Genomic DNA, 25,203 nt, shown 5'->3' with positions numbered 1-25,203 from the left:
ATTGCCTTGAACACCTTGGTAATAATAATGGGTTATTTACAAATATTTTACCCAAAGTCGAAGGGTGAGTGGCAGAGCCAGGAACAGAACCCAGGATCCCAACTCCCTGTTCCAACCTCTAAACCTTGGGCTGGTTCTGGAAGAATGTCCTCCAGTTAAAATTTGCATATTGGTCCTTTGAAGATCCCTTCTCTAACTGTTCTAGATCTGTTATCCAAGACCCACTAACTCAGCTAGGCAGTTGTGATTTCCAGAAGCAGTTCTTTCCCTATTCAACCACAGACAGGACGCAACACCACCTCACAAGCAGATTTAATGAAGCAGGGCAAACTGCAGCATAGGGACAGTAAGGGAATGTAATCACTATTCGTAATCCTGAAATTCTATGCGAGTTAAATGAGTCAGATTAAATATTCTTTGGGAGCCTAAGGTGGGTTGTAAGCCATAAGTTTGATACCTTGATATCAAAATATAATGGACTGTTTTTCAAGAACCTGAAATTAGAGAAATATTACTAAAGCAAGATAAAAATATGCTTTATCCCATTATCTGAAACCTTCGAAATCTCTCAACCTTAAATACGATGGACTGCAAATTTTCAAGTTGGCTCACCTTTCATGAGAAAGTGATTGATCCTTAATAAAGTCTAATATATTTTTCAGTACAGGATATTTCTCCTTCACAGTGGGCACTGACTTAGGCTCTTCTATTGACCTAAAAGATAACAGCCTTAGTCTTCCACGGCTGAACTGAGACTTGCGAGTTGGAGTGGAGGGAGGAGATGCTGTGTCCTCTTGCTGTGAAACTGTATTTTCAAGGGGCTTAGTTTGAGATTCAGAAGCTACTTCTGTCTGGGCTGGGTCTGGCACTAGCTTAATTTTTGTGTCAGTGTCTACCATTTGACCCCTTTCTGCAGAAGCAGGATGAGTTACTCCATTCGAAGACAATGAGTTTGCTGCTTGAAAATCTGCTTCTACGATAGAACTAGTCCTTTGACGTTTATCATCATGGTACTGTTGGACATCCTCTACTTCTGAAGCATCCCAGTTATCAGAAGCAAGATCTTTTGCCTTTGCTCTCACAGGCAAAAATTTTAACAATAATAAGCTCTTCTGAATACAGTGTTTTGCTGCAGTATAAAAATTGAGGGGGAAAAAAGGCAAGTTAGTAGAATTACCATGTCACATATTGTATACCACCTTTCTTATGTAATTTAAGTAAAAATTGGCTTTTAATTTTTTATCTTCTGGCCAGAAAGTCCTGGAAGTATGGTTTCCTGCCCCTTCATAGTAAGTCTGGATCGCCCAACATCAAGTGCCTATTCAAAATATTCACACAAATTGTACAAAGCAGCGACATGTGAAGTGTCATTACAAACAAGTTTTTAAAGTGACAGTTCAATCATCAGTAAGATGATCCAGTGCACTGATTGTTCTCTCATTCTTTAGGAAAAATCTCTGGAGACAGCGCACATCACATCAGCTAATTTATCCCTGACTACAAAATTTTAAACATAAGCCTAAATTGCTAATTAATTTCCTTGAGCACAGAAAAAATGAGAAGAGCTACATAAGATAAAGTTAGGCTAAGCCATCAAGAAAGACACTTACCAAGGATTTCTGGGTTCACTTCACTTATTTCTATATTCTGTTTCTCTGCTGTATCATTTCCTTTACCCATCAGGAACTTCTGCTTCATTTCTAACTGTAGACAGGATGTTAATTAAATTAAAGATGTGAAATCCTGCCTATCCAGATGGCATGGCAACATGAAGACTGCACCACAATTAGAGAATCTCATTAGTCCACTCCCGAGATTCTTAAAACACATTAAGTCTCCAATACAGGACTAGTCCTTTATGGTCTAGAACAGGGGTTGGCAGCCTTTCAGAAGTGGTGTGCCGAGTCTTCATTTATTCACTCTAATTTAAGGTTTTGCGTGCCAGTAATACATTTTAATGTTTTTAGAAGGTCTCTTTCTATAAGTCTTACTAAACTATTATAACTAAACTATTATTGTATGTAAAGTAAGTAAGGTTTTTAAAATTTTTAAGAAGCTTCATTTAAAATTAAATTAAAATGCAGAGCTTCCTGGACAGGTGGCCATGACCCGGAGTGCCACTGAAAATCAGCTTGTGTGCCGCCTTTGGCACAGGGGCCATAGGTTGCCTACCCCTGGTCTAGAACGTCTTGCTGGTCAGCCTGTGGCACAACCCAGTGAAATCCACTGAAAAGCTTGACTCTTTCAAGCCAAAAGAAAGCTAAGCTGATGATCCCAGTTCTTTCAGACATGTTGTGCACAAGCGTTAAATCAGGTAAAAGTAACTATGTGTGTATCTCTTCTCTTTTCAGTGAGGAGATCTGATCCCTGTGCATATCTTCAACCACAGCTGGTGATTTAAAGGACAAAAACCCCACCATTATTTTACTACTCTTTCCTCTCCTCCTTTTAGTACAGAAGAGCCAAAATAACTATGTGAGGGAGATATTTCTTTCTGGCTGATTCATAAGCTCTGGAATAGGATTCCAGGGGTGACTATGAACTCCCTGTCATTGTAGGTTTTTAAGAACAGGTTAGACAAATACCTGTCAATATCACAGAAGTGTAGGGCTGTCATTATGGAAACTCTGCCTCAGCACAATAAGCTGAACTTGATAACTTCTCGAGGTGCATTCCAGCCCTCCATTTCTAGGATACTATAATCAAAATTCCAATTGCCAGTCAAAATTCTACCTATGCACCTTCATTGAAAAGCCTAGGGAAGAGCTTGGCTTGCAGAATCTTTAAAGACTGGTAATGATGCATGAAATGAAAAGCCTAAAAGCTGGACTATTAAAGCCAAAATTGACTGCAGGGCTAGCAGTCAGGAAAAATATGTTTTTGCTTTTAAGATGAACAAATCTGATCTGCAATCATTGAGAGAAAATAAAAACAAACCCCACCCCACAACAAAACCACTTTTAAAAGGCATTTCAAGGTACAGTGACAGATTCTGCATTGGGGCTCAGGAGCAAAAATATATGTGAAAGAAGAAAACCCAAATAGAAATAATCATCTTGAATAACCTTACCATCCATATTCTAATCCCATCAGCCAGAGAATATACTTGTGCAAACTCTTCATTCAGAGGCATCTTGCCTCCACTAATGACTGTGAAAACAAAAAGAAAGAGGGAAGTCCTTTTATTCACTGCTTCAGTTTCACATCACTCAAGGATTTAAAATAAAATAAGATGCCTGCAAAAGGCTGTAATAGACCCTGTCATCTACCTCTTAAGGCGATGTCGGGCAAGTTTTGTTCCCTATTGTTCTTATGGATATACTACAAAGGCTGATAATGCATTAAAACCATCTACTGTACCCTGACTGCAGACCTATTTGCAAAGTTGAATAATGAATGAGTATGTACAATTATGGTCAATACGTATGGGTCCTGCAAATGTACAGGCAGGACAAATAGAGGCTATTCCTAGGACTTCAATGGGAGTTGCACGTGCTCAGTACCCCTCAGAATCAGGCCCTGGGAGTCCAAATACACTTTTTTGTTCAACAGATGAGAACTTACTTCAGATAGCATGTTGTGACATAGAAGTAGTGCATTGCACATTAAAAGGAAAGTTGGCAACCCAACTCTCTGGAAAGGTACAAGTTGCTATACCGAGAGCCAACTGCATGAGTTAGGAGCAGAATATTGACTTAAAAACCACAGTGGGTTGCAAGCTCACTTTCCATAGTGTGACAATATTTAGCAGATTAATTTGCATTTGCTCCCCAAACAGTATTGTTAAAATATAAAGATTTCAGAGTAGCCGCCGTGTTAGTCTGTATTCGCAAAAAGAAAAGGAGTACTTGTGGCACCTTAGAAACTAACAAATTTGAGCATAAGCTTTTGTGAATTTCAGTGGAATGCATCCGATGAAGTGAGCTGTAGCTCACGAAAGCTTATGCTCAAATAAATGTGTTAGTTGCTAAGGTGCCACAAGTACTCCTTTTCTTTTTAAAATATAAATACTCTGTTCCTTGCTGTTTAGGAAACATTTAATGAGAGCTGAAAATGGTTGAATTAGAGAGTTGTGTTCTAGTGGCACAATTGGTGGGAAGATAGATACCTTTGAGTTACAATCCCAGTGCAAAAACCATGGACTTGGCCAAATCACAACATCTCTGGCTTAGAATCACAGACTATCAGGGTTGGAAGGGACCTCAGGAGGTCATCGAGTCCAACCCCTTGCTCAAAAGCAGGACCTAATCCTCAACCAAATCATCCCAGCCAGGGCTTTGTCAAGCCTGACCTTAAAAACCTCTAAGGAAGGAGATTCCACCACCTCCCCAGGTAATCCATTCCAGTGCTTCACCACCCTGCTAGTGAAAAAGTTTTTCCTAATATCCAACCTCAACCTCTCCCACTGCAACTTGAGACCATTATGCCTTGTTCTATCAAAAGGCTTAGTTTACTCATCTTTAAAACAAGGAAAACCTTATTTGCCTATCCTATTCAGAGGATTTGTGATGATTAGCTAACCTTTGTAAAGAGCTGTGGTGATGATGAAAAACACTAACAAAGCATTATAATCTGAAGTGAGCTGTAGCTCACAAAAGCTTATGCTCCAATAAATTTGTTAGTCTCTAAGGTGCCACAAGTACTCCTTTTCTTTTTGCGAATACAGACTAACACAGCTGCTACTCTGAACCCAATCTTATTACAGTGTATTGTGGCAAGGTCTGCCTAGTTGGTGAGTGCAGCACTGTAATATTTTCTTTGTACAGGATGAAATCTCTAACCTTCTGAATATTTATGAAACTAAATACATTTCAAGTTTTACAACTGAATTATAATAGGATTTCTTACAAAGTATCAGCCTTCATTATTGATATATGCACTAATATAAGAGTTACCGTATTTTTGTAGCTTCCAATACAAATCTGGAGTGAGATACACCAAAGCAGCAAATGTGGCGTTCACAGCTTGATCAACAGTGGAACCAGCAACTATATCTGTCTTTGGGGCCTGTTTTTTACATGCCTGTATAAGTCCTTTGAAAAGCTCAGAATTTTGCCCACAGAAATGCTGGGAAGGATCTGATTTTGCAAAGTCGAGAAGAAAGTTACGGCAGTCATCTGCATGAGAGTTCTTAGTCTGGAAAGAGTATTAAAGCATTTACTCAATATCGGTTTAAAAATGCTCACATCTCATTTATGTATTTGAACAACATACACCTCAGACAGACGTTACAGTCAAAATGACAATATAAAGGGTACAGAACAAAAATTTCTCTTCTTTGACAATTCAACAGCCCATGAGATGGCAACCTCAGCCTAGCAGTGTACAGTTAGAGATGTGTCAACTCATTAAGCCTGAACAAAACCACTCTCGTGTATAGTGTTTTCCTACCCATAAAACAGAAACAGTGTCCTAAATACCTCTTTTTTGTTTTGGTGCACTTGACTGGGTTCATTTGCTTCCAAAGTCGCCTCAGGACACATCTGATGCCTGAAGACAGGTTTCCATAAAGGAGAATTAAGAACTGATGTCACTTTTGAAGAAGGCAACTCTGCTTCACTACCTAGCTCTGCAAAAACAGCAAGACAGATGTGGATTTATGTTCAATACTAAATATTTTTGTTCAATTTTATGATTGCAAAAATGCACAATTTTAAACACCTGCCACAAAAGGAAAAAAAAAGGAAATGGCATGAACAAAAACAGTCTTAGATTAACAGTTACTCATGATGTTTAGTGCCACATACGCAACAGACAGACATCACACCACTCCTGTACCGTCTTACTTCTAGCACTAATGCAGATTAACCAATGCAATGCTACAGCATGTTACTATTGTAAAAGGCCCTACATTTAAACATCTAAACTGTACTCATGACCATAGTATCGGACTACTCATTAATAAAGGTTCTCAAAGCACTTTACAAGCTACAGACACAGGGTTATTACTTCATCCATCACTGACTTGCCATAAGCCACAGCATGCAACAAAATGCATTAAAACAGACACACTCAGGTACAGATTTTCAAAAATAGAAACCCTAAACGTAAGTTCCCAAACCGAAAGCTAGGCCTCTGCCTGACTTTCTGGAGTCCTGACAACTTAAAAGCTCCTGTTGACCTCAATGAGAACTACAGGATGCTCAGCACTCTTGAAAAATAAAGCACATGTCTAAATATAGACATTGTTCCTAACTTTGGGCTCCTTTTTTTGAAAATCTTAATTCATATATGAAACATACATATACAATTTTAATACCTGTGGCCAACTCTTTGCATGCTGTCTGTCTATCTTCACAGGCCTAAATCCCCGCAAACACATACATTCTTAACTTTACTTATGTGAGTAGCCCGATTGAATTCACTGCTCATATGACTGAAGTTAAATATATGCATAAGAGATTGGGGCACCAGGTCCTTAAATAGCAAGCTCTCTTGGGCAGGGATTGCACCTCCCTGTGTGTATGTAGACAGTGCTTAATATATTGTCGGTGATACCAGAATACATGTAAACAATCAAACATAGAAATTGTGACTGAAAACTTCAGGGAAAGTTTAGGTAGACAGAAGAGAAATCTGGCCAAATCACATGGATAGATTCTACACTACAAAGCACTCGAAGTTTCATACTGATCCCTCAACACACACAGCAGAATTTAATATCAGAATTAATTTTGCATTATGGTTCAGAGGTCTAGTAAATAAACTAGAGATTATGCTGACATATGGTGCTCCAATACAGGAACTGAAATAAGTGTTCCCCCAGCTGCTTTTAGATTTAAGAAATTCCAAATGATCAAATGGAACATTTTAAAGTCAGCATAAATTATGTGCTATGAATTCTTACTTTTTCCGTTTTCTGGTGTAAATGTAATGCTGCCAAACTACGGAGAACGAAATCCTCATGAAATCCAGAGAAAAGATACAGCATATGCAATGGCAATGAAAGCTTCCCCCTCCACAATGTGCTTTAACACTTAACATGACCACCTCCAGGGGTCAGAGTAGTTACGTCTCCGAGTCCGTTCTACTCCGGGCCTCTTAAGACTGCAAAGGGTGCCAATAGCGATGGAGTTTTTTTTGTAATGTTCCCAGACAAAAGGTTAAAGAGTTATTCATTTTGGTCATTACCAACTTGGTCTGTAACTGGCAACCTCGTTAGGAAATTGTTTTCAAATATGAGTGGGCTGGAACAATCTGTATTCCTTTTAAGAATATAAAATATTAGATTCTTGCACCCCATCCCCATCATGGAAGTATGACTATTAGAGAAGCTAATTCAAAAACTTACCCAGTTGGGATTTCAGTGCCATACTCTGCGAAGCCAAGCGCCCCATCAACCTGGATACAAGAAGCTGTAAATCCAAGCCCCAAGAAACTGCAACATCGGGTAGGCCGTAAGCAGTGATGGAGAACTTGTAGCCCCACTCATTATTACTGCTGTCAGAGTGAAAGAGAAACTGCAGCCGTGGGCCAGCCTTAAAGGTCACTTTCTACAGAGCAACAAAACAATCATTTTGCCAAATGTACATGACAGGAAGACATTTCGGGATCATGAATTTCCTTCAGCAATTGTGTTTGTCAATATTCTCATGTTTTCTCTGTAATGTGTGCTAGCACCCCATCACATGACTCAAAAGCCTACAGCAATTAAAGTTTCAACTTTCTATTCAAAAGAATAATTGAAAGTTTCAGCCCACAAAACAGCTTTTGATGTTAAAAAAAAAAAAATATAATGGCAGGGAAAGATTACATTGGGGTAGCTATGAAGTAGCACCCGAGTGGCCACAAGAAAATAAATTAATTCAACTTGCCATCTCAAGATTTATTTAAAAATTAATGAGGTACAAGGGGATCAGAGAACAATTTCAACTGTATGTTTAATAGCAGTGAAACATGGTTTTCTACATACTAGCTGGTAGTGAGTTAATCAGGACTAGTACTGGAAAGGACCTTCTGGGTCATTCATTCTATTCATTTGAATCACTGTGGAATTACAGATTTACCACCACCACCACCACCACCACCACCCCCCTCCCTCTGAGTATTAGAGGTGGGTATGGGCACATACCCACACCAAAGATAAATTATCAGATTACAAGGTCTCTGCAGAACCTCTTACCTATGATGCTAAAACACCACAGAGTTCCAGGATACCCTAATATTAACATATGTATATTTTGCACCATATATTTTAAAGTCACTCACCTTGGGCCACTTCTCAGTGCCAACCTTTGTATCATAACGAGTTTTTGCACCTCTGGCATCAGTAAACTCCAGGTAATCATATCTGTGGAGAGTGCAACTCATTACTTACCCATTTTTATTTTTAGAATTTTGGGGCAAGTTTACTTTGGAATTTCTCATACTTCCCTAGCCACCCCACTCTGGAGACTCAGCAATGTAGACACATTCCCTTCAGAGACGTATTTACTGGTTTAGAGGATTATATAAACATTTCATTACTTCATACAGCACATACGGTCATTTCTACAACAGAGCTCCCTGATCTTTAATATCAAGTTAAAATATTAAGCATTTCTAAATGGCAAGCCAGAAAGAAACAGAGATAAGTTACAGAAACGACTGAACTTTGGCATAGTTGTGCTCAAGTAAGGTAAAGTGAATGCTGGGAACATGTAATGATAGCCACAGGTTTTTCAAGCGCCAATACAAGGTCAGTCAACGGAAAGCATAGTTCCACTGCCTGTGGGAGCAGAGCCTTGACACTCAGGGCCTGTGCAAAGAGTTTGCCTGCACCCTTTCAAGTCAGAGCTCAGCTGCATCAAGAATCTTTAAGCACTGGTGCAAAGAAGAGTACAGGGTGGGTCGTGCATGCTGAGGGAGAAGTTGGTGCAGTAGGTAATGATCCTCTGCACACAGTGCAGGATTTGCCCCTTTATGAATAGTTTTTGGAGTCAGAGATGGCACACTATTAAGTTACCTCCTTTCTGTTTCACATTTTTCATCAAATTCCACCTCAAAGTAAGTTGCCCCAGGACAAAGGAAGACTGAGACCTCATGGCAATTATTTTCATAGTTGTGAGGAGATTCCATTGTCCATGTTCGCAGCACCACTGGTTGTTCTTGCTGCCAGCTTTCCATGTCCACCTGCATAATTAAATACAACAACTTTCACCTTACAGGGTACAAATGCAAAGCATTCAGTAGGAGGATTACAGCACTACATTAATTTCACACTTGAGTCCATCGTTTAGAGTAGCCATACACACACACACGTACCGTAAGCACTTATCCCTCTACTTACATCACTATACAGAATGACGCTAAGTAAAATTACAAAGCATGTACTAGAATTTTATTAACTTTTTATTTTTCCTCTTATCTCTCTCCTGTCTTCAATCCTTCTCCACTGTCCTATGTATTTTACAGGCTCATATTCTCCTCCCATACCCAGACTCTCAAGAAACCTTATCTTCCCTTCCTTTTTATCACCTCCAAAACCCAGTCTCTCTTATCTATTCATACAAGCTTTGGTTAACTATAAATCATCTCCTCTCTGGATTCCCAGTCACTCATCTCTTCCAGAATCAGTCTATCCAGAATGCTGACACTGAAACAATCTTCCTCTGCTGCCATATCTATTGCATCACTACTCCTCAAGACCTTTCACCAGCTTGTTTAACTAAATCATGTGCAAGCTCTTCATTCCCACCAACGAAAGCATAATTTTCACCCTTAAATATATTTTTGCTTTTATTTTTTCCTCTTACTCTCCCCCACTCCATCCCTTGCAGTCCACTCTCCCCTTCCCTTTCTCCACTTTTATAAACTCACATACCGCAATGATTGGTGTGGTATAGGAACCAGAACAGATATACATTTCCCACTCTTGGCTCTGTGTTTCATCATGCAGCTCCATATACTTGGGAGTAGGGTCCCAACCTTGTTTCAAACTTTACAGTACCCTTTAAAAAACTTCCACCGTCTCCTTTAAACCAATGTATCCCATTAAATTTTCCCAACATAGATCTGTGTGTTATATTGCAAGCTCCCAGGACACGGGTCCTCTCTTTTGTTATATATTTATGATGCAATCAACAGTATTAATTCACATTAACTTCTTAATCTAGGAAGCAATTCTATTTTTATCACATAGTAACTGACTTAAGTTCTAAGTCATTGGTTCTCAACCAGGGGAATGCATACCCCTGGGGGCACACAGAGGTCTTACAGGGAGTACATAAACTCATCTAGATATCTACCTAGTTTTACAACAGGTTATATAAAAAGCACTAGCAAAGCCAGTACAAAGTAAAATTTCATACAGAGTGACTTGTTTTATACTGTTCTATATACTATATTCCGAAATTTAAGTACAATATTTATATTCCAATCAATTTATTTTATAATTATATGGCAAAAATGAGCAAGTAAGCAATTCTTCAGTAATAGCGAGCTGGGACACTTTTTATATCTGATTTTGTAAGCGAGTAGTTTTTAAGTGAGGTGAAACTTGGGGTACACAAGACAAATCAGATTCCTGAAAGGCGTGTAATAGTCTGCAAAGGTTGAGAACCACTGAACTAAGTGACCACAACATTTTCATTTGATCTACAACACATTTTACGTAAGTAAATGTGATCTTTAGAAATAAGGTGATGATGAATGCATAGTCCCTTTAAGGGTTGTATGTTCTGAACAGTTTTCTTACGTAACCTGGTTGCATACTTGTAGATGTGACTTCTCAGTGAAAAAACTACTCAAAATCACTTTAGAGAGATCCTAAAGGGACAGGAGCTCATCAGATACACTGATGGTGGGCAAAGGAGAGGCAGAATTCGAAAGGTTACACAGAATCAGAGGTGTAAAGTATTTATATCTTCTTAGGTTACCTTATTAAGACTTTCTCCAGGTTCACTACAAAGGTTCTTCAGCAGCTGTGTCAGGGTACTGAAACCCTGAAGTAGGGTACAGTGTGGAATGTCTAAAGTGCAGAAATCCAACAAGAAAGTCACCTACGGAAAAAAGAAAAAAAAAAAAAACCTAAAAGTTACAAAGCCTTCTTAAATATATTCACATGGAAAGAAAACGGTAGGACATTCCAGTCATTCACCTACCAGCTGACGGGTTGCCATGGCAAAAACAGAGTTACTTAATTTTTCTACTATATGTTTTCCATTGTATTGGGACAAAAGTGATTCTAAAATTTTTCTTGTATTTGACAGGAACTGGCCCACATCTAAAAAAGAAAAAGAAAAAACATTAGGTAATAGAAAGTTAGCCAAGTTGAGGATTTGCTTCTGGGAGTCTGTGTTTTTACTGTGCAGCTCTAGTGGGGTTGATGTTGTGCAAAATAGAGAAAGATGGGTGTTGCCCCAAAACAAGGCAGTTGGGACACAAATTTTATGCACATATCCACTGCTGGCAATAGGACACTCTGTCACTAACACCACCAAAAGCACAATTCATAGATAAGCTAGTATTGTAATAAAACCACGTCTCCTTGAGCTAAAACCCATTTCAATAACCCTACTTTAAACATCTGATTTCCTGGATCATTGTTACACTAAGGAACGAAACATGAATTATGAGCAAGGCCCACAACTTTTAGCTGAACACTTTAGATTGACTGAATACCTAACTAGTATAAAAATAAAACTATAGAATATAATCCAGGTTTGAATTTAGAAATAGCCCAATGTTACAAAGTACAAATTTAATACCACTCAACCATTCAATTTATGTCCCAAGTAATTATTCAAGTAACTTTGGGATGCTGTACTGAAACAAAGCATGCTATGGTGATATGCGCCTTAGAAATGCCTACATTGATAGGTCGTACTACAGACAAAATGAGTTCAGCTTTTCTTGTGATTATCCAGATCTACCAAAACATGCTGCCTCAGCCAGGCGGGATATTACTTTTGAGAGAGATGGAGGGAAGATGCCCTAATAACCGACAACTAAAGAAAAATATCGAAAATGGAAGCCTGTAACTAAATTTTGTTTCTTCATAGGTTCAATAGCCAGTGAAATTTTTGGTTCAAAATTAGTTTCTCATGCATAACAATAATCCAATAACTTTAACCATAGTGATAACTGTAAATTGGTCCAGACGGCTCTGGGTCAATTTTGAAATTTGTTAAGAGCACTAGAATTATAAGGATGCTTCAGATACCATGATGAGTGTCTAGAGATAAAAATGCTAATCAGCTTCTTGAGATCATATTTTAAAGTCATGTATTATTGTATACACTAGGCACTGACTCCACTCTGGAACTTACATTTTTTAAGTATTTCTATGGCAAGACTCTTGGCTGTATTATCATGGCCCTTAAATTGTAGGTAGCACCATGAAAGGAGGCTTCCCTGTACAGACCAGAATAAGGATGACAGTACTGTGCCACTCTCCTGCTGGGCAACATCCAGCATCATCATTTCACACTGAAAAGCAATAATACAACAATGATATCCCATGCACTGCAGTGTGACAGATTATGCGATACAGCACCCTCCTCCCCACCGCACACCACCAGCCACAAAAAAAATGAGAAGCAAGATACCAGTCATATATGAACTGCTAGTGATTAAAAAAATTAATAAAGAAGTGATAATTTGAAAGCTGTTTCAGTAACTCAGTAAGATGAACAACAAACAGGTCTAATTAGTTAGAACTAGATTGGGGGCAATCAATTAAGGCTTTCAGCACATTCTGTAACATAGGCTAATTATTTTCACATGTGAAAAGTCCTTACTCTCCCAAGGACAAGTCTTTCAGCCTATGGTACCCATGAATGATTCCCACCCTTCAATCTGATTTAATTAGCTCAATTCTTTTACAGCTTCAAGGCAGTTACTATGGAACTCTATGGAAAAACTCCCCAAGTCAACCTATTCAGTATGTTGCCTTGTTTCTTAATATTAAAATGTTGTTACTGCTTAACATATAATATTTAAATTAGTGGGGGCCTGATCCTACAATCATACATAATTAATTTTAGTCATATGAATAGTCCTGTTAACTACTGGCTTCAGGCTCTTCATGTGCAACATGCCTTTGAGAGCATACCACGTACTGTAGAAAAAGAGAAGTGAGAATAGACAATCTCAAAGGATAGCTACCTCTCTCGTTGCCACCAACAGAAGGGTATCCATGACGGACAGCACTTGGCTGATGTCAAAGTCCTCAGAAACTTCCTTATCTGGTAACAATAAAAGTCCACCTGGATCCTGATCACTGCAAAATATAGAGCTTACTGAGTAACAGCTAATGACAGAAGTCTGAAACAGATGTCCTGTTGTGATGATAATCTGCAGAGATCATTTGCACATCATTTCTGAAGGAAAAAAATCAAGTGTTCGATAAAATACCTCCACACTGATAAATTTAAAAAGATACAAACAAATACTAACTGTTCCAAGGACAACAATAGTTTGAAAAAAAAAAAAACTGATCAAGGATAAAACAGTAAACAATGCTGCTCAGAGACTCTGGGCAATATACCATAACCTCAGTAATTATTTTTACCCTTGAGCAATCTTTTGTTATTGCCTTTTGAGCCAGTCAATATTAGTAAGATGTACAGATTTTTATTCTCTGAAAGAGAAAGTGCATTAACAATTTTGCTGACTTGTGTCTCTTTTTTCAAAAGAATGTGGAATTATTGAAAAAGGATCAGTAGGATGAAGATAATCAGAGAAAAAAATTATTTTCAATATCAAAGCCTTACCTGAAGTACATACACAGGGATCTGAAGGTGAGATGCACAGATTGCTTATGTTCCTGTTCTGTGATGTTTTTCTAGGAAATGGAAGAGGTTTATGTTTAAAAAAAACCCATTTTTTATAATAGCAAAGAATTACAAAGAATGACAGGACCAGGAAATACTTTTTGCGGACTACAGAAGGATTAGTATTTATACAACTCCAAGAGATGTTTGGTCTGCATTTTCATTATGAAAAATACCCATTTTCTGAGCTTTATCCTGGGTTTGTAAAAACGTTTTTAAAAAAATTCAGTCGCCATTGAAATTGGATCTGTAAGTTCTCTGCCACTAAGCCAATCTTGATTTTAAAATGGCATTTAAAAATCACTTTTCCTCATCTCCTAATTGTGTCTTTTCTAAATGCTACTGTGCTTAGCCATAATTTTATTTTCATACTATAAATGTAGTATCCCATCACACAATGACAGGTTTCAGAGTAGCAGCCGTGTTAGTCTGTATTCGCAAAAAGAAAAGAAATACTTGTGGCACCTTAGAGACTAAAATTTATTTCATAGAATCATAGAATATCAGGGTTGGAAGGGACCCCAGAAGGTCATCTAGTCCAACCCCCTGCTCAAAGCAGGACCAAGTCCCAGTTAAATCATCCCAGCCAGGGCTTTGTCAAGCCTGACCTTAAAAACCTCTAAGGAAGGAGATTCTACCACCTCCCTAGGTAACGCATTCCAGTGTTTCACCACCCTCTTAGTGAAAAAGTTTTTCCTAATATCCAATCTAAACCTCCCCCATTGCAACTTGAGACCATTACTCCTCGTTCTGTCATCTGCTACCATTGAGAACAGTCTAGAGCCATCCTCTTTGAAACCCCCTTTCAGGTAGTTGAAAGCAGCTATCAAATCCCCCCTCATTCTTCTCTTCTGCAGACTAAACAATCCCAGCTCCCTCAGCCTCTCCTCATAAGTCATGTGCTCTAGACCCCTAATCATTTTTGTTGCCCTTCGTTGTACTCTTTCCAATTTATCCACATCCTTCCTGTAGTGTGGGGCCCAAAACTGGACACAGTACTCCAGATGAGGCCTCACCAGTGTCGAATAGAGGGGAACGATCACGTCCCTCGATCTGCTCGCTATGCCCCTACTTATACATCCCAAAATGCCATTGGCCTTCTTGGCAACAAGGGCACACTGCTGACTCATATCCAGCTTCTCGTCCACTGTCACCCCTAGGTCCTTTTCCGCAGAACTGTTGCCGAGCCATTCGGTCCCTAGTCTGTAGCGGTGCATTGGATTCTTCCATCCTAAGTGCAGGACCCTGCATTTATCCTTATTGAACCTCATTAGATTTCTTTTGGCCCAATCCTCCAATTTGTCTAGGTCCTTCTGTATCCTATCCCTCCCCTCCAGCGTATCTACCACTCCTCCCGGTTTAGTATCATCCGCAAATTTGCTGAGAGTGCAATCCACACCATCCTCCAGATCATTTATGAAGATATTGAACAAAACGGGCCCCAGGACCGACCCCTGGGGCACTCCACTTGACACCGGCTGCCAACTAGACATGGAGCCATTGATCACTACCCGTTGAGCCCGACAATCTAGCCAGCTTTCTACCCACCTTATAGTGCATTCATCCAGCCCATACTTCCTTAACTTGCTGACAAGAATGCTGTGGGAGACCGTGTCAAAAGCTTTGCTAAAATCAAAAGCGCAGTAAGGAACTACCAGTGTGTATTTGAGCATAAGCTTTCGTGAGCTACAGCTCACTTCATCGGATGCATCCTTTTCTTTTTGCATCACACATAAGAAATCCTACAGACCATATGCACACACAAGAGTTAAAAAAAAAAATACAGCACGTGAATTTTATACTTTCAGTATTCTAATAGGTTTTCAATCATGAGGAAAAATAGGACATAAAATATTTTAACAGTCTTCTTTTAAGTTCTCACACAGACTTGGACACTAGAACATATGTAAAGTCACTGCATCCTGTGCCTCTGGATTCCTCCTATAAAAACTGGGGGTTATTATATGTACAAGATTTATTTGTAAAGTGAGCAGAGCCTATCACTTAAAGACCACGAATATGTAACTTCACAATGCCATGTTTCCCTGGTTAACTTTTGAGAGTATAAGAGAGCCTTCCTTTGAAGATTGACATTCTAAGAAAGACCATCTGAACTGAAAGTACTACTTTATGGAAAGGTAAAGGCAAACTTGCCTCATCTGGAATGGAGTGATTGTGGAGAAAAAGAGAGGAACAAATAGATACCTGCATTCTTTTCTGCACTAAGATAAGATACCTTGGAAAATAATTCTAACAAAACCAATCATTTCTCATTGCATGATTTACCATCATGGTGAAGAGCTGGTCCTGTCTGGTCTGTCTATCGGGGAAAAAGATAGCTGCTCCATTAAGCAATGTGTTCTTAACTTCCTGCTTTAGCGTTGTCATAGGTGTGAAGTTGCTATCACTCATGTCCACTACTGTTCATAAAAAAAGGAAACGGTATTATAATTTCAAATCAATAACCAAGTATATATCTTTAATACACTACACAATTTCATTTCTTTTCCATGACACTAGTCTTTCCAAAGCACATAAAATAATCACACACACACACGTAAGGATTGATCTTCAAGAATATTAATCTGGCAACAAGCTGGGATGTAAATCTACATTGAGGTAGTCTGCTGCGCAACAACTGTCCATATGGACCCTGTTAACATGCTCTAACAGTTCCTTCGTCCACTCTGATCTACCCCACTTTGATATGGGAGTAGAATCAAAAGCGCAGTAAGGAACTACCAGTGTGTATCAGCGGAGTCCACATGGACAGCACGCTCAAAAAGGATAGATTTCAACCCAGCTTACTGCAAACTAAATGTTACTTAAGGCTTGTCTACACAGAAAATGTGAGAAAGCCTTTTGAATTTTAGCAAGTAAGATCTTATGAGGAGAAGACTTCTGATTGAAATGACTGGATTCACTTCAGGACCTTCAACGTTATATTTATTTATAAGACCAACTATCAAAACTGGGGGGAAAAAAAAAAAAAAACTTCCGAAACATACCACACTCAATACAAAGTCATTCATCTATTCCTTGTTTTTCATAATTTCTTACTACGTATACTAGTTATTGAAAACATTGTACTTAAATATATAAGGCAAAATACTGGCTCCAAAGACATCTATGACAATATTCCCATCGACTTCAACGGGGCCAGGATTTCACTTGTACTTTCCCGACCACGTGGATTCATTCTAGCACAGTGGTGAGGTTAGAAACATTCAATATAAACCAATATATTCCTTCTACTTATTCCAATACTGAAGTCAAAGGACCAAATTCTCCACTTATGCAAGTACATACGGCTCCGCTGAAATAAAATTTGCCATTGCAACCACCTTCAGGCAACATATTAACAGGACAGATGCAAGATCACTTCTTCAAAGGCTCAAAGAAAGTAAAGAAGCAAGCTCTCAGCTAAACCCATTGATCTAAAATAGCAATAAAGCATAATCTGAAACAGCAGCTGGCTTGGGTTTTGGAAAATTGTTTTTCCAAGTTCACACTAGTATAAATTCCTTCTTTAAAACAAAACAATAATAATAAAGTTAATAAGTGACAGCATAATATTAACAAACCTTCACACAAATGCTTGTAGAGCTCTACTGCAGCTTCTGTTTGGCCAGAAGTTTTGCTTTGAGAAGCTTCCTGAGATTTAATAGATTTATTGTTTCCAGTAAGCACAGAGAAGCAGCTTTGAAGAAGCTGCAGCAGCACAGTCTGGGCAAAGAGACACTCTTCCCTTGGGCTAAAAGGAAAACAAAAAAAACAAAAAACAAACAGGAGTAAAATCTTTACAGGAAGAGCTCATTTCCAGCACACACTGCTATGCTAAAGCAAGCATCATTGTCTCTACTCTACGAGACAGTGACACTAAGACAGGGTGGCCAAACTTTTTGGCCCGAGGGCCACATCAGGGTGCAACACAGTATGGAGGGCCGGATAGGGAAGGCTGTGCCTCCCCAAACAGCCTGGCCCATGCCCCCATCTGCCCCCTCCCACTTCCTGCCCTCTGACTGCCCCCCCAGAACTCCTGACCCATCCAACGCCCCCACTCCTTTCCCGACTGCCCCCTCCCGGGACCCTCCGCCCCCAACCCGCCCTTCCCCTGAGACCTCACCCCCTATTCAACCCCCCTGCTCCCTGTCCTGACTGCCCCAACCCTTATCCATGCCCCCACCCCCTGACAGGCCCCCCGGGACCCCTGACCCATCCAACCTCCCCGTCTCCTTGTCCCCTGACTGCTCCCTCCCAGGGCCACCGTCCCTAACTACCCCCCCGGACCCCACCCCCTATCCAGCCCCCCCAAACCTCCACCCCATCCAATCGCCCCCTGTCCTCGGACTGCCCCCCGGGACCTCCTGCCCCTTATCCAACCCCTTATGCCGCTCAGAGCCGCAGGACAGGGTTATTGGAAAGCCTGGGAAGTGGGCGGGCGGGCACGCACAAGCCGTGCTGCCCAGGCGGCAACAACAACATAAGTGCAGGGGAGGGGCCGGGGACTAGCCTCCCTGGCCAGGAGCTGAGGGGCCGGGCAGGATGGTCCCGCAGGCCATAGTTTGCCCACCTCTGCACTCAGAGATCCTCTGAGTAAAGAAAACACGTCCCAGAACTCAAAAACGAACAACCCCTAACACCTAAACAGGAATCAAACTCACTGTACTGAAACTTAAAGGTTACAACATTATATAGATGTTTGTATCTTAAAAAAACAAAACAAAACAAAACCACCAGACAAAAAAGAGAAGGGAAAATATCGGACTACTTCAGCTTAATGGCAGAAAACATCAGCTGAATAAAATGCACTTTATGTAAACATATTTATGGCTAAAATTGTGATGGAAGAGGGCCCTACTTTTGGTGTAGTTTATTGTAAAAATTCCAGAAAAGCTGCAAGTCAAGGCCTGCGAAGTCCAAGAATGATCTGTACTTTAAGCCACTTTCTTTTTGATGAACCTAAAAAAGGCAAACATATAGGATTGAAGAATTCACTCTACACAATGCATGTTTACAAAAGCACAGTGAAAACTGCAACATATGAGAGTATGAAAGAAATATCAAGCTGCATCTGAAATGCCACTACAGCTCAGGACACAACATGGTCAGGCTCCCATTAGGATGAACCAGCTAGATCTTTTTGTTGTGTCAGACTAACAATTTTCACTTCCTTTTGTATGTCCCAACTTTCTCACAAACCTAACTCACTCAAATAGTGGAGAACGAGTTCTAGTCTATACACCTGTTCTAATCCTCCTGTATCCTTCCAAGAGATGCAGCAGGGCTATTTAAAAGGCTGTGAAATTTTTATATATGTTGCATTAATCACACTAAGCACTTTATCATAATGTGTGAGATATGGAAATGCAGTTCAGTTCTGGTTTTCTTAAAGGAGAAATATTCCCAACTTAAAGTGCCCTCTTAGAAGGCATCTTAGTATACTAAAAGTCATTTTCCAGACACTTCCAATTTCATGACTTGCATATTATTACCACTGAATGTAGTTACAGCTTGCATCTTTGGCGACTACATTTTATAATGCCTCTTAGGTTTGTCTTTGGTGTACCATTTATTTCTGTAACATGACCACATGCTTTAAAGTAAACAAATGTGGAGAGAAACATACCAGGTCCTGTGCAAGTTGTTGGATGAAATGAAGCGTCTTCAGGAGAAGGGTTGTTCCACAAATGCCGTCATCTGTTGCTTTGCATTTCAGACAGTTCATGCTTCTGTTGGGCTCCCCTACCACAGGCCGAAGATACCCCAGAACATTCAGGCCTTGAACTCCTAGGCGCTCTGCTGTGTCTTGCCTTGTGCACAAGAACTTCACCATTAAATACTGGATAGAGACACAAAAATAGCACAAGTGCTGTTCATAAATCCTGATTTCAAGAATCTCACATCTTGTGCAGGTTGTGTGCATTTTCCTCCATACTTTGCTTGCCCATGCAGCACCGCTTCATTATTAAAGGCCAACATTAGCAAAATCGACAATTAGAATAGCATTACAGAATATCAGCACAGTGAACAACAGTGTAAAAAAAGCTTCTAGCCACTTAGTAGCAGCTTACAGCTCAGTTAGTAGTACTGACTAGAGCCACACAAAAATTTAAGATCCTATGATATTATTCAGGCAAAGACACCATGTCCTGGCCTACGACCCCATCCCACCTCCCGCCACATTTCTGTAAAACACTTTAATTCTGAAGGTTCTATGAGCTACATACTAGGGGGTTCTGTGACTGCCATGTTCACCTGCAAACTCAGTCATTTCATTACCAATCTAACTCATTTTGTAAATTGTGTTCTATTTCTTAATCTTATAGCACCAGGTTTCTTTGCAAGTGGAAAATCATTAGCTTAATATAAAAACCAAGTAGAGGATAAACATTCAATGTAAATTATATTTTAATTTATATCAATAATATACACACACACACACACACACACACACACACACACACACACACATTTAACTTGCAATTCTTTCCACATTAGTATAAAGAACCTGAAGCCGAGAGTATCCATTAAGGAATGCATCCCCAGAGTCCAAAAGGTTTTTTTTTATCATCCTGTAATCACAAAATTTGAGGAACGTATATGTACAGTACATGCATAACAGTTCAGACAGCTACTGAATAAGGAAATGGCATGTTCTGGATTCCATTATGCAATGGGGACTTTTCACTTTTGTCCCTGGGCAGGCACCTCTGGTATTTTCTGCCCCCGGAAGAAGAGATTTAGGATCCTGAAACCAAATTAAAATTGAACCCGAAACAACACCACACACTGAAAGACAACAAGTTTCACTTTTAATTGCTGCAAATTAAGATGCTGAGTAGTGCAGTACTCAATTAGTTCCATTCAAATCCAAGGAATTACTCAAGGAACAAGGTGCTACTTATGAATAAGGGTTGCAGAATTTAGTATTTATTTTGTAGTAATTAAAAAAGTGAGCAAATTAGAATATAGAAGAACTGTGATTGTGCAGCTTGTTTCATGTTCTAATCATTAGGCTTACAATGGAACTCATCCTCTTGACACAATAAAGTGAGTGGAAACTTTCTACACTTTTTAGATAGTAATGTCCATGCTAAATATAAACAAACTGTGGCCTTAGCACTTTCACTGACTTTTTAGCTCTAGTCAAGGCCTCTTCTTGGGTAACAAAAGCCTGATGATTATTTAACTAGTCTTCAAGAAAGCAGGAAGATGATCATTTCCTCATTCACACCTGAGATAGTCTGTTCTAATTATTTCTTACTTGAGAAATTCTGCACTGCTGCATTTTGACATCCACTTCATCCCATTCTTCTTCCACCTCAAACCAGCCAACAGGATCATCCTCTCCCAGCTCATCACATGAACAATCATTTCTGCAGATAAAAGCAGATCAAACAAAGTTATAATTAAAAAAAACACTGATTGCCCCACTGCTATATTACCCAATTATTTTTACCCGTTAGAAAAATTAAAGATTCAGGAAAACATAGCAGAAACATTTCACGCGCACAGACTCCAGCAAATGCATATCTGCCATAGATTTATTTTATTTTTAAAGTCAAGTCAATAATTTTACAGCATACTTGTAGAGAAATGCAACAATACAGCTATTATGAATCAGCATTCTGTATAGACACAGCCTCTCAAAAATATCAAATTGAGATTTTCATTTAAACTGGGCTGATCATGATTAAGTTTTAAATGTAGACCTTTAGGTGTTCAGTGGCAAGTGACTTTATTTGCAGCTACAGCAGAAGGCACAAAGAAATATTAATTAAAGACTACTTCTCCCACCTCCTCCAAACACTAACTTTTATAACAGGGTGGAGAAGGTTTGCTGCAACAATAAATTTTAAAAAAATTTTCATTGCCACCCTGCCCACCTTTACCTGTTTTTCAAAAATTGCCTGAATTCTTGTAGCTTCCACTTGTCATAGCTTTCAAATTTTCTAAAATGTTCCTCTGCATGAAATTTTTCTGAAGAGCTGTTATAAGCAAACACCAACCCACACTGGGCTCCAATAGCACCTTTCCGAACCTGAAAGGAAAACATAATGCTAGAGCAACACAGAAAAAATGAGGATAATGACAAAACGATGTTTCTCCTTGTAAGGAAGAGTTACTCAAATCAAACCAGAGACCAGCAAAATTGATCTGTGATTCTTTAGAATCATATTATGTATTTATTTCAAGGAACATGACACAGAAAACAGTTACTTGCCTGCTCGTAACTCTCATTCTTCGAGATGTGTTGTTAAAGTCCATTCCAATCAGGTGTGTGCACGTACGTGCACAATAGCCGGAAGATTTTTTCCTTAGCAGCATCCATCAGGTTGGCCTGGGCGCCCCCTAGAGTCGCGCCCTTATGGCACCGAATATACAGCCCTGCCAACCCACCACCCATTCAGTTCCTTCTTGCTGGCTAATCCGACAGAGAGATAGGAGAGCGGGTATTGGAATGGACATGAACATCACATCTTGAAGCACAACAGTTAAGAGAAGGTGAGTAGCCATTTTTTCTTCTTTGAGTGCTTGTTCATGTTGATTCCAATCAGGTGACTCCCAAGCAAAATTAGGAGGCAGTGTGGTAGGAGCTGTCCACTGACTGGAGTACTGCTCTACCAAAGGCTGCATCATCTCTGGCCTGTCTAGTAATTCCATAGTGTGCGGCGAAAGTGTGTATCAATAACCATGTTGCTGCCCTGCAGACTTGGACCAGGAAGGCTGCTGATGAAACTTGTGCTCTTGTAGAGTGCACCATTATCGGGGGCGCTGGGATCCCTGCTAGATTGTAGCACTCAGTAATGCAGGCCACAATCCATGATGAAATGCGCTGCGTCGAAACAGGCTGGCCCTTCATTCTATCCACTACTGCGACAAAAAGCTGTACCGATTTCCTGAACGGTTTCATCCTTTCTATGTAAAAGACCAGCACTCTGCGGACGTTGGGAGCATGGAGTCTCTGCTCCCTGCTACTTGCATGAGGCTTGGGGTAGAACACCAGGAGCAAAAATGTCCTGGTTGACGTGGAATGCGATACCACCTTTGGGAGGAAGGCCAGATGGGGTCTGAGCTGCACCTTGCTCTTAAAAAAAAAAAAAAAACACACCACACACCACTGTGTAGGGCGGCTCTGACGTTAGAGCCCTAAGCTCAGACACCCTCTGGGCTGAAGTTATCACCACCAAGAACACGACCTTGTAGGAGAGGTAGAGCAGAGAACATGTTGCTAGAGGCTAAAAGGGATGCCCCATGAGCTTAGAGGGGACCAGGTTAAAGTCTCAAGCAGGAACCGGTTGGCGGATGTGTGGGTACAACCTGTCAAGGCCCTTCAGGAAGCGACTGACCAAGGGGTTAGCGAAAACTGAGCGGCCCTGTACCCCTGGGTGGAAAGCTGAGATGGCAGCCAGGTGTACTCTTATAGAAGACAAGGAGAGACCTTCTTGCTTTAGGTGGAAAAGATAATCCAAAATCTGGGGCACTGAGGTTAGCGCTGGGGGAAAGTCATGCTGAGTTGACCAGATCGAAAACCTCTTCCACTTGGCCAGGTACGTGGCCCTAGTGGAGGGTTTCCTGCTGCCCAGGAGAACCTGTCTGACTTGTTCTGAACGGCTCCAACGGATTCAGCCATGGAGCCTCCATGCTGTGAGATGTAGCGACTGCAGGTTTGGGTGCTGGATCTGCCCGAGATCCTGCATGAGAAGGTCCGGGAAAAGTGGCAGGGTCACTGACAGCGCCGGAGTGCTCCGCGTCGAGGACGATGCCATTGGGGTCGGATCTCTCAAGACCGTGTCAGAGTGGGGGCGCAAGGCTGTTCTTCAGCCACTGTTCACAGTCTAAGTGTTCTCTGGCGGAACTCACAGCAGATCTTGCAACGATCTTTCTGATCAGACTTCCCAGGGCACTGAAGACACGATGAGTGGGGATCACTCTTAGGCATGCGCTTGGCACAAGCAACGCAGTTCTTAAATCCCATGCCACAACACCGGGGCCGGAATGGGGGGGGAAACCGCCAACAACTATGCTATATTAAACTTTAAACTGGTAATTCTAACAACTAACTATATACACAGAATGACAAAGAAAACTTGCTGAGCAAGAGCCAAGGGAAGTTCCAGCCACTGTCCCTGGCGGTAAGAAGGAACTGAAGGGGTGGAGGGTCAGCAGGGCTATATATTAGGTACCATAAGGGCGCAACTCCAGGGGGCGCCCAGGCCGACCCCACAGATGCTGCTAAGGGAAAAAATCTTCCAGCCATCATTTACATACCTACCTGATTGGAATATAGACATGAACAAGCACTTGAAGAAGAAGAAGAAATGTTTCAGAAAGATTAAACATCTCTGAAAGAATAAGGATCAAACTCACAGCAAAGTTTCATTTTAGCCACCATCTTACGTGGAGCCAAGCAAGGAATAAGAACCTCCATCTTAACTTTCATAGTAGCAGCCGTGTTAGTCTGTATTCGCAAAAAGAAAAGGAGTACTTGTGGCACCTTAGAGACGAACATTTACATTTACAGCTACAGCTGTAGCTCACGAAAGCTTATGCTCTAATAAATGTGTTAGTCTCTAAGGTGCCACAAGTACTCCTTTTCTTTTCATCTTAACTTTGATTCAATTCGCTTTTCTGCTGTTTTATACAAAAAGTGGTGGCAATTTTTTTTTTTTTAAATTGTATCCAGGTATCATTGCACTATAATTTTTAAACAGTTGAGATATTGGCCTCTCCTCCATCCCCAACTGATGAGAACTAATAAGCACAAGAGTCTAGTCAACCTCAATTCAGGTGGGCATTATAAAACATGCACACATGCTTTGGTAAAGTAAGCTACAGGTTTTTTTTTTTTAAAAAGCTAATAAAAAAATTAAACAACGGAAAAGCAAGCTGTAGAAACCTCATCACAACTGCCGTCCTGCTATGGAGATTCTACCAATGTTTGGGGGATAAGTTATGTTGCTGTTTAAATAAATGGCAAGCATATACTACATACACAAGAACTAGAAATACCTCACAGGCCTGAGTAAGATATAGACAAAAGCAATATAAAATAGATGGAACGCTCTACAGAGTACACTTGTGACAGCATTCTGTAATGAGATGAAATGTCTATTTTTCCTTTTCTGCAAGTTTCCTGTGATTCATGCAAACACAAAACAAAACCCAAACTGCTGTCACTCCATGAGGAGGCTCAAATTTCTTGCAAATCAATCACAAAGCTGTACATTCAATCAAAGGTGAACAACTGTCTAAATTCCACCACCAAGAAAAAAGCATTAATTCAAGAATCTGCTGGAATAATGCAAACAAGTTCCTTACCTTTATTCTAATTTGCGTCACCTGGAACGTAGATTCAGTTCCTGTAGAAAGAATGATACTTGCTCTAGTCTTTCCAGTCTCAGTAAGAAAACCTAAAGAAACAATGAAAATAGGATGAGGTTTA

At 40.2% G+C, this 25,203-nt stretch overlaps 1 protein-coding gene across 3 annotated transcripts in view; it reads right to left on the bottom strand.

Annotated features, from left to right (window-relative positions):
* Positions 1-25,203, bottom strand: part of ZZEF1 (zinc finger ZZ-type and EF-hand domain containing 1) — an 88,512-nt gene that overhangs the window by 39,471 nt on the left and 23,838 nt on the right. For all 3 annotated transcript variants that reach the window (XM_043499620.1, XM_038375637.2, XM_038375638.2), the window contains exons 10-29: positions 25,080-25,171; positions 21,650-21,798; positions 21,022-21,133; positions 19,384-19,596; positions 18,616-18,716; positions 17,339-17,508; positions 16,041-16,174; positions 13,695-13,765; positions 13,087-13,201; positions 12,249-12,408; positions 11,082-11,203; positions 10,857-10,979; positions 8,945-9,111; positions 8,209-8,290; positions 7,292-7,493; positions 5,421-5,569; positions 4,896-5,136; positions 3,071-3,150; positions 1,611-1,704; positions 613-1,129 (exon numbers count right to left, since the gene is read on the bottom strand). In XM_043499620.1, coding sequence (XP_043355555.1) covers positions 613-1,129; positions 1,611-1,704; positions 3,071-3,150; positions 4,896-5,136; positions 5,421-5,569; positions 7,292-7,493; positions 8,209-8,290; positions 8,945-9,111; positions 10,857-10,979; positions 11,082-11,203; positions 12,249-12,408; positions 13,087-13,201; positions 13,695-13,765; positions 16,041-16,174; positions 17,339-17,508; positions 18,616-18,716; positions 19,384-19,596; positions 21,022-21,133; positions 21,650-21,798; positions 25,080-25,171 — 3,094 coding nt within the window. The remainder of the gene's footprint in view (positions 1-612; positions 1,130-1,610; positions 1,705-3,070; positions 3,151-4,895; positions 5,137-5,420; positions 5,570-7,291; positions 7,494-8,208; positions 8,291-8,944; positions 9,112-10,856; positions 10,980-11,081; positions 11,204-12,248; positions 12,409-13,086; positions 13,202-13,694; positions 13,766-16,040; positions 16,175-17,338; positions 17,509-18,615; positions 18,717-19,383; positions 19,597-21,021; positions 21,134-21,649; positions 21,799-25,079; positions 25,172-25,203) is intronic.

Source organism: Dermochelys coriacea, chromosome 17 (genome assembly GCF_009764565.3).
Source record: "Dermochelys coriacea isolate rDerCor1 chromosome 17, rDerCor1.pri.v4, whole genome shotgun sequence".
Lineage (NCBI taxonomy): Eukaryota > Metazoa > Chordata > Testudines > Dermochelyidae > Dermochelys > Dermochelys coriacea.
The sequence above is the reverse complement of the archived record's forward strand: the minus strand, read 5'-3'. Positions and strand labels throughout refer to the sequence as shown.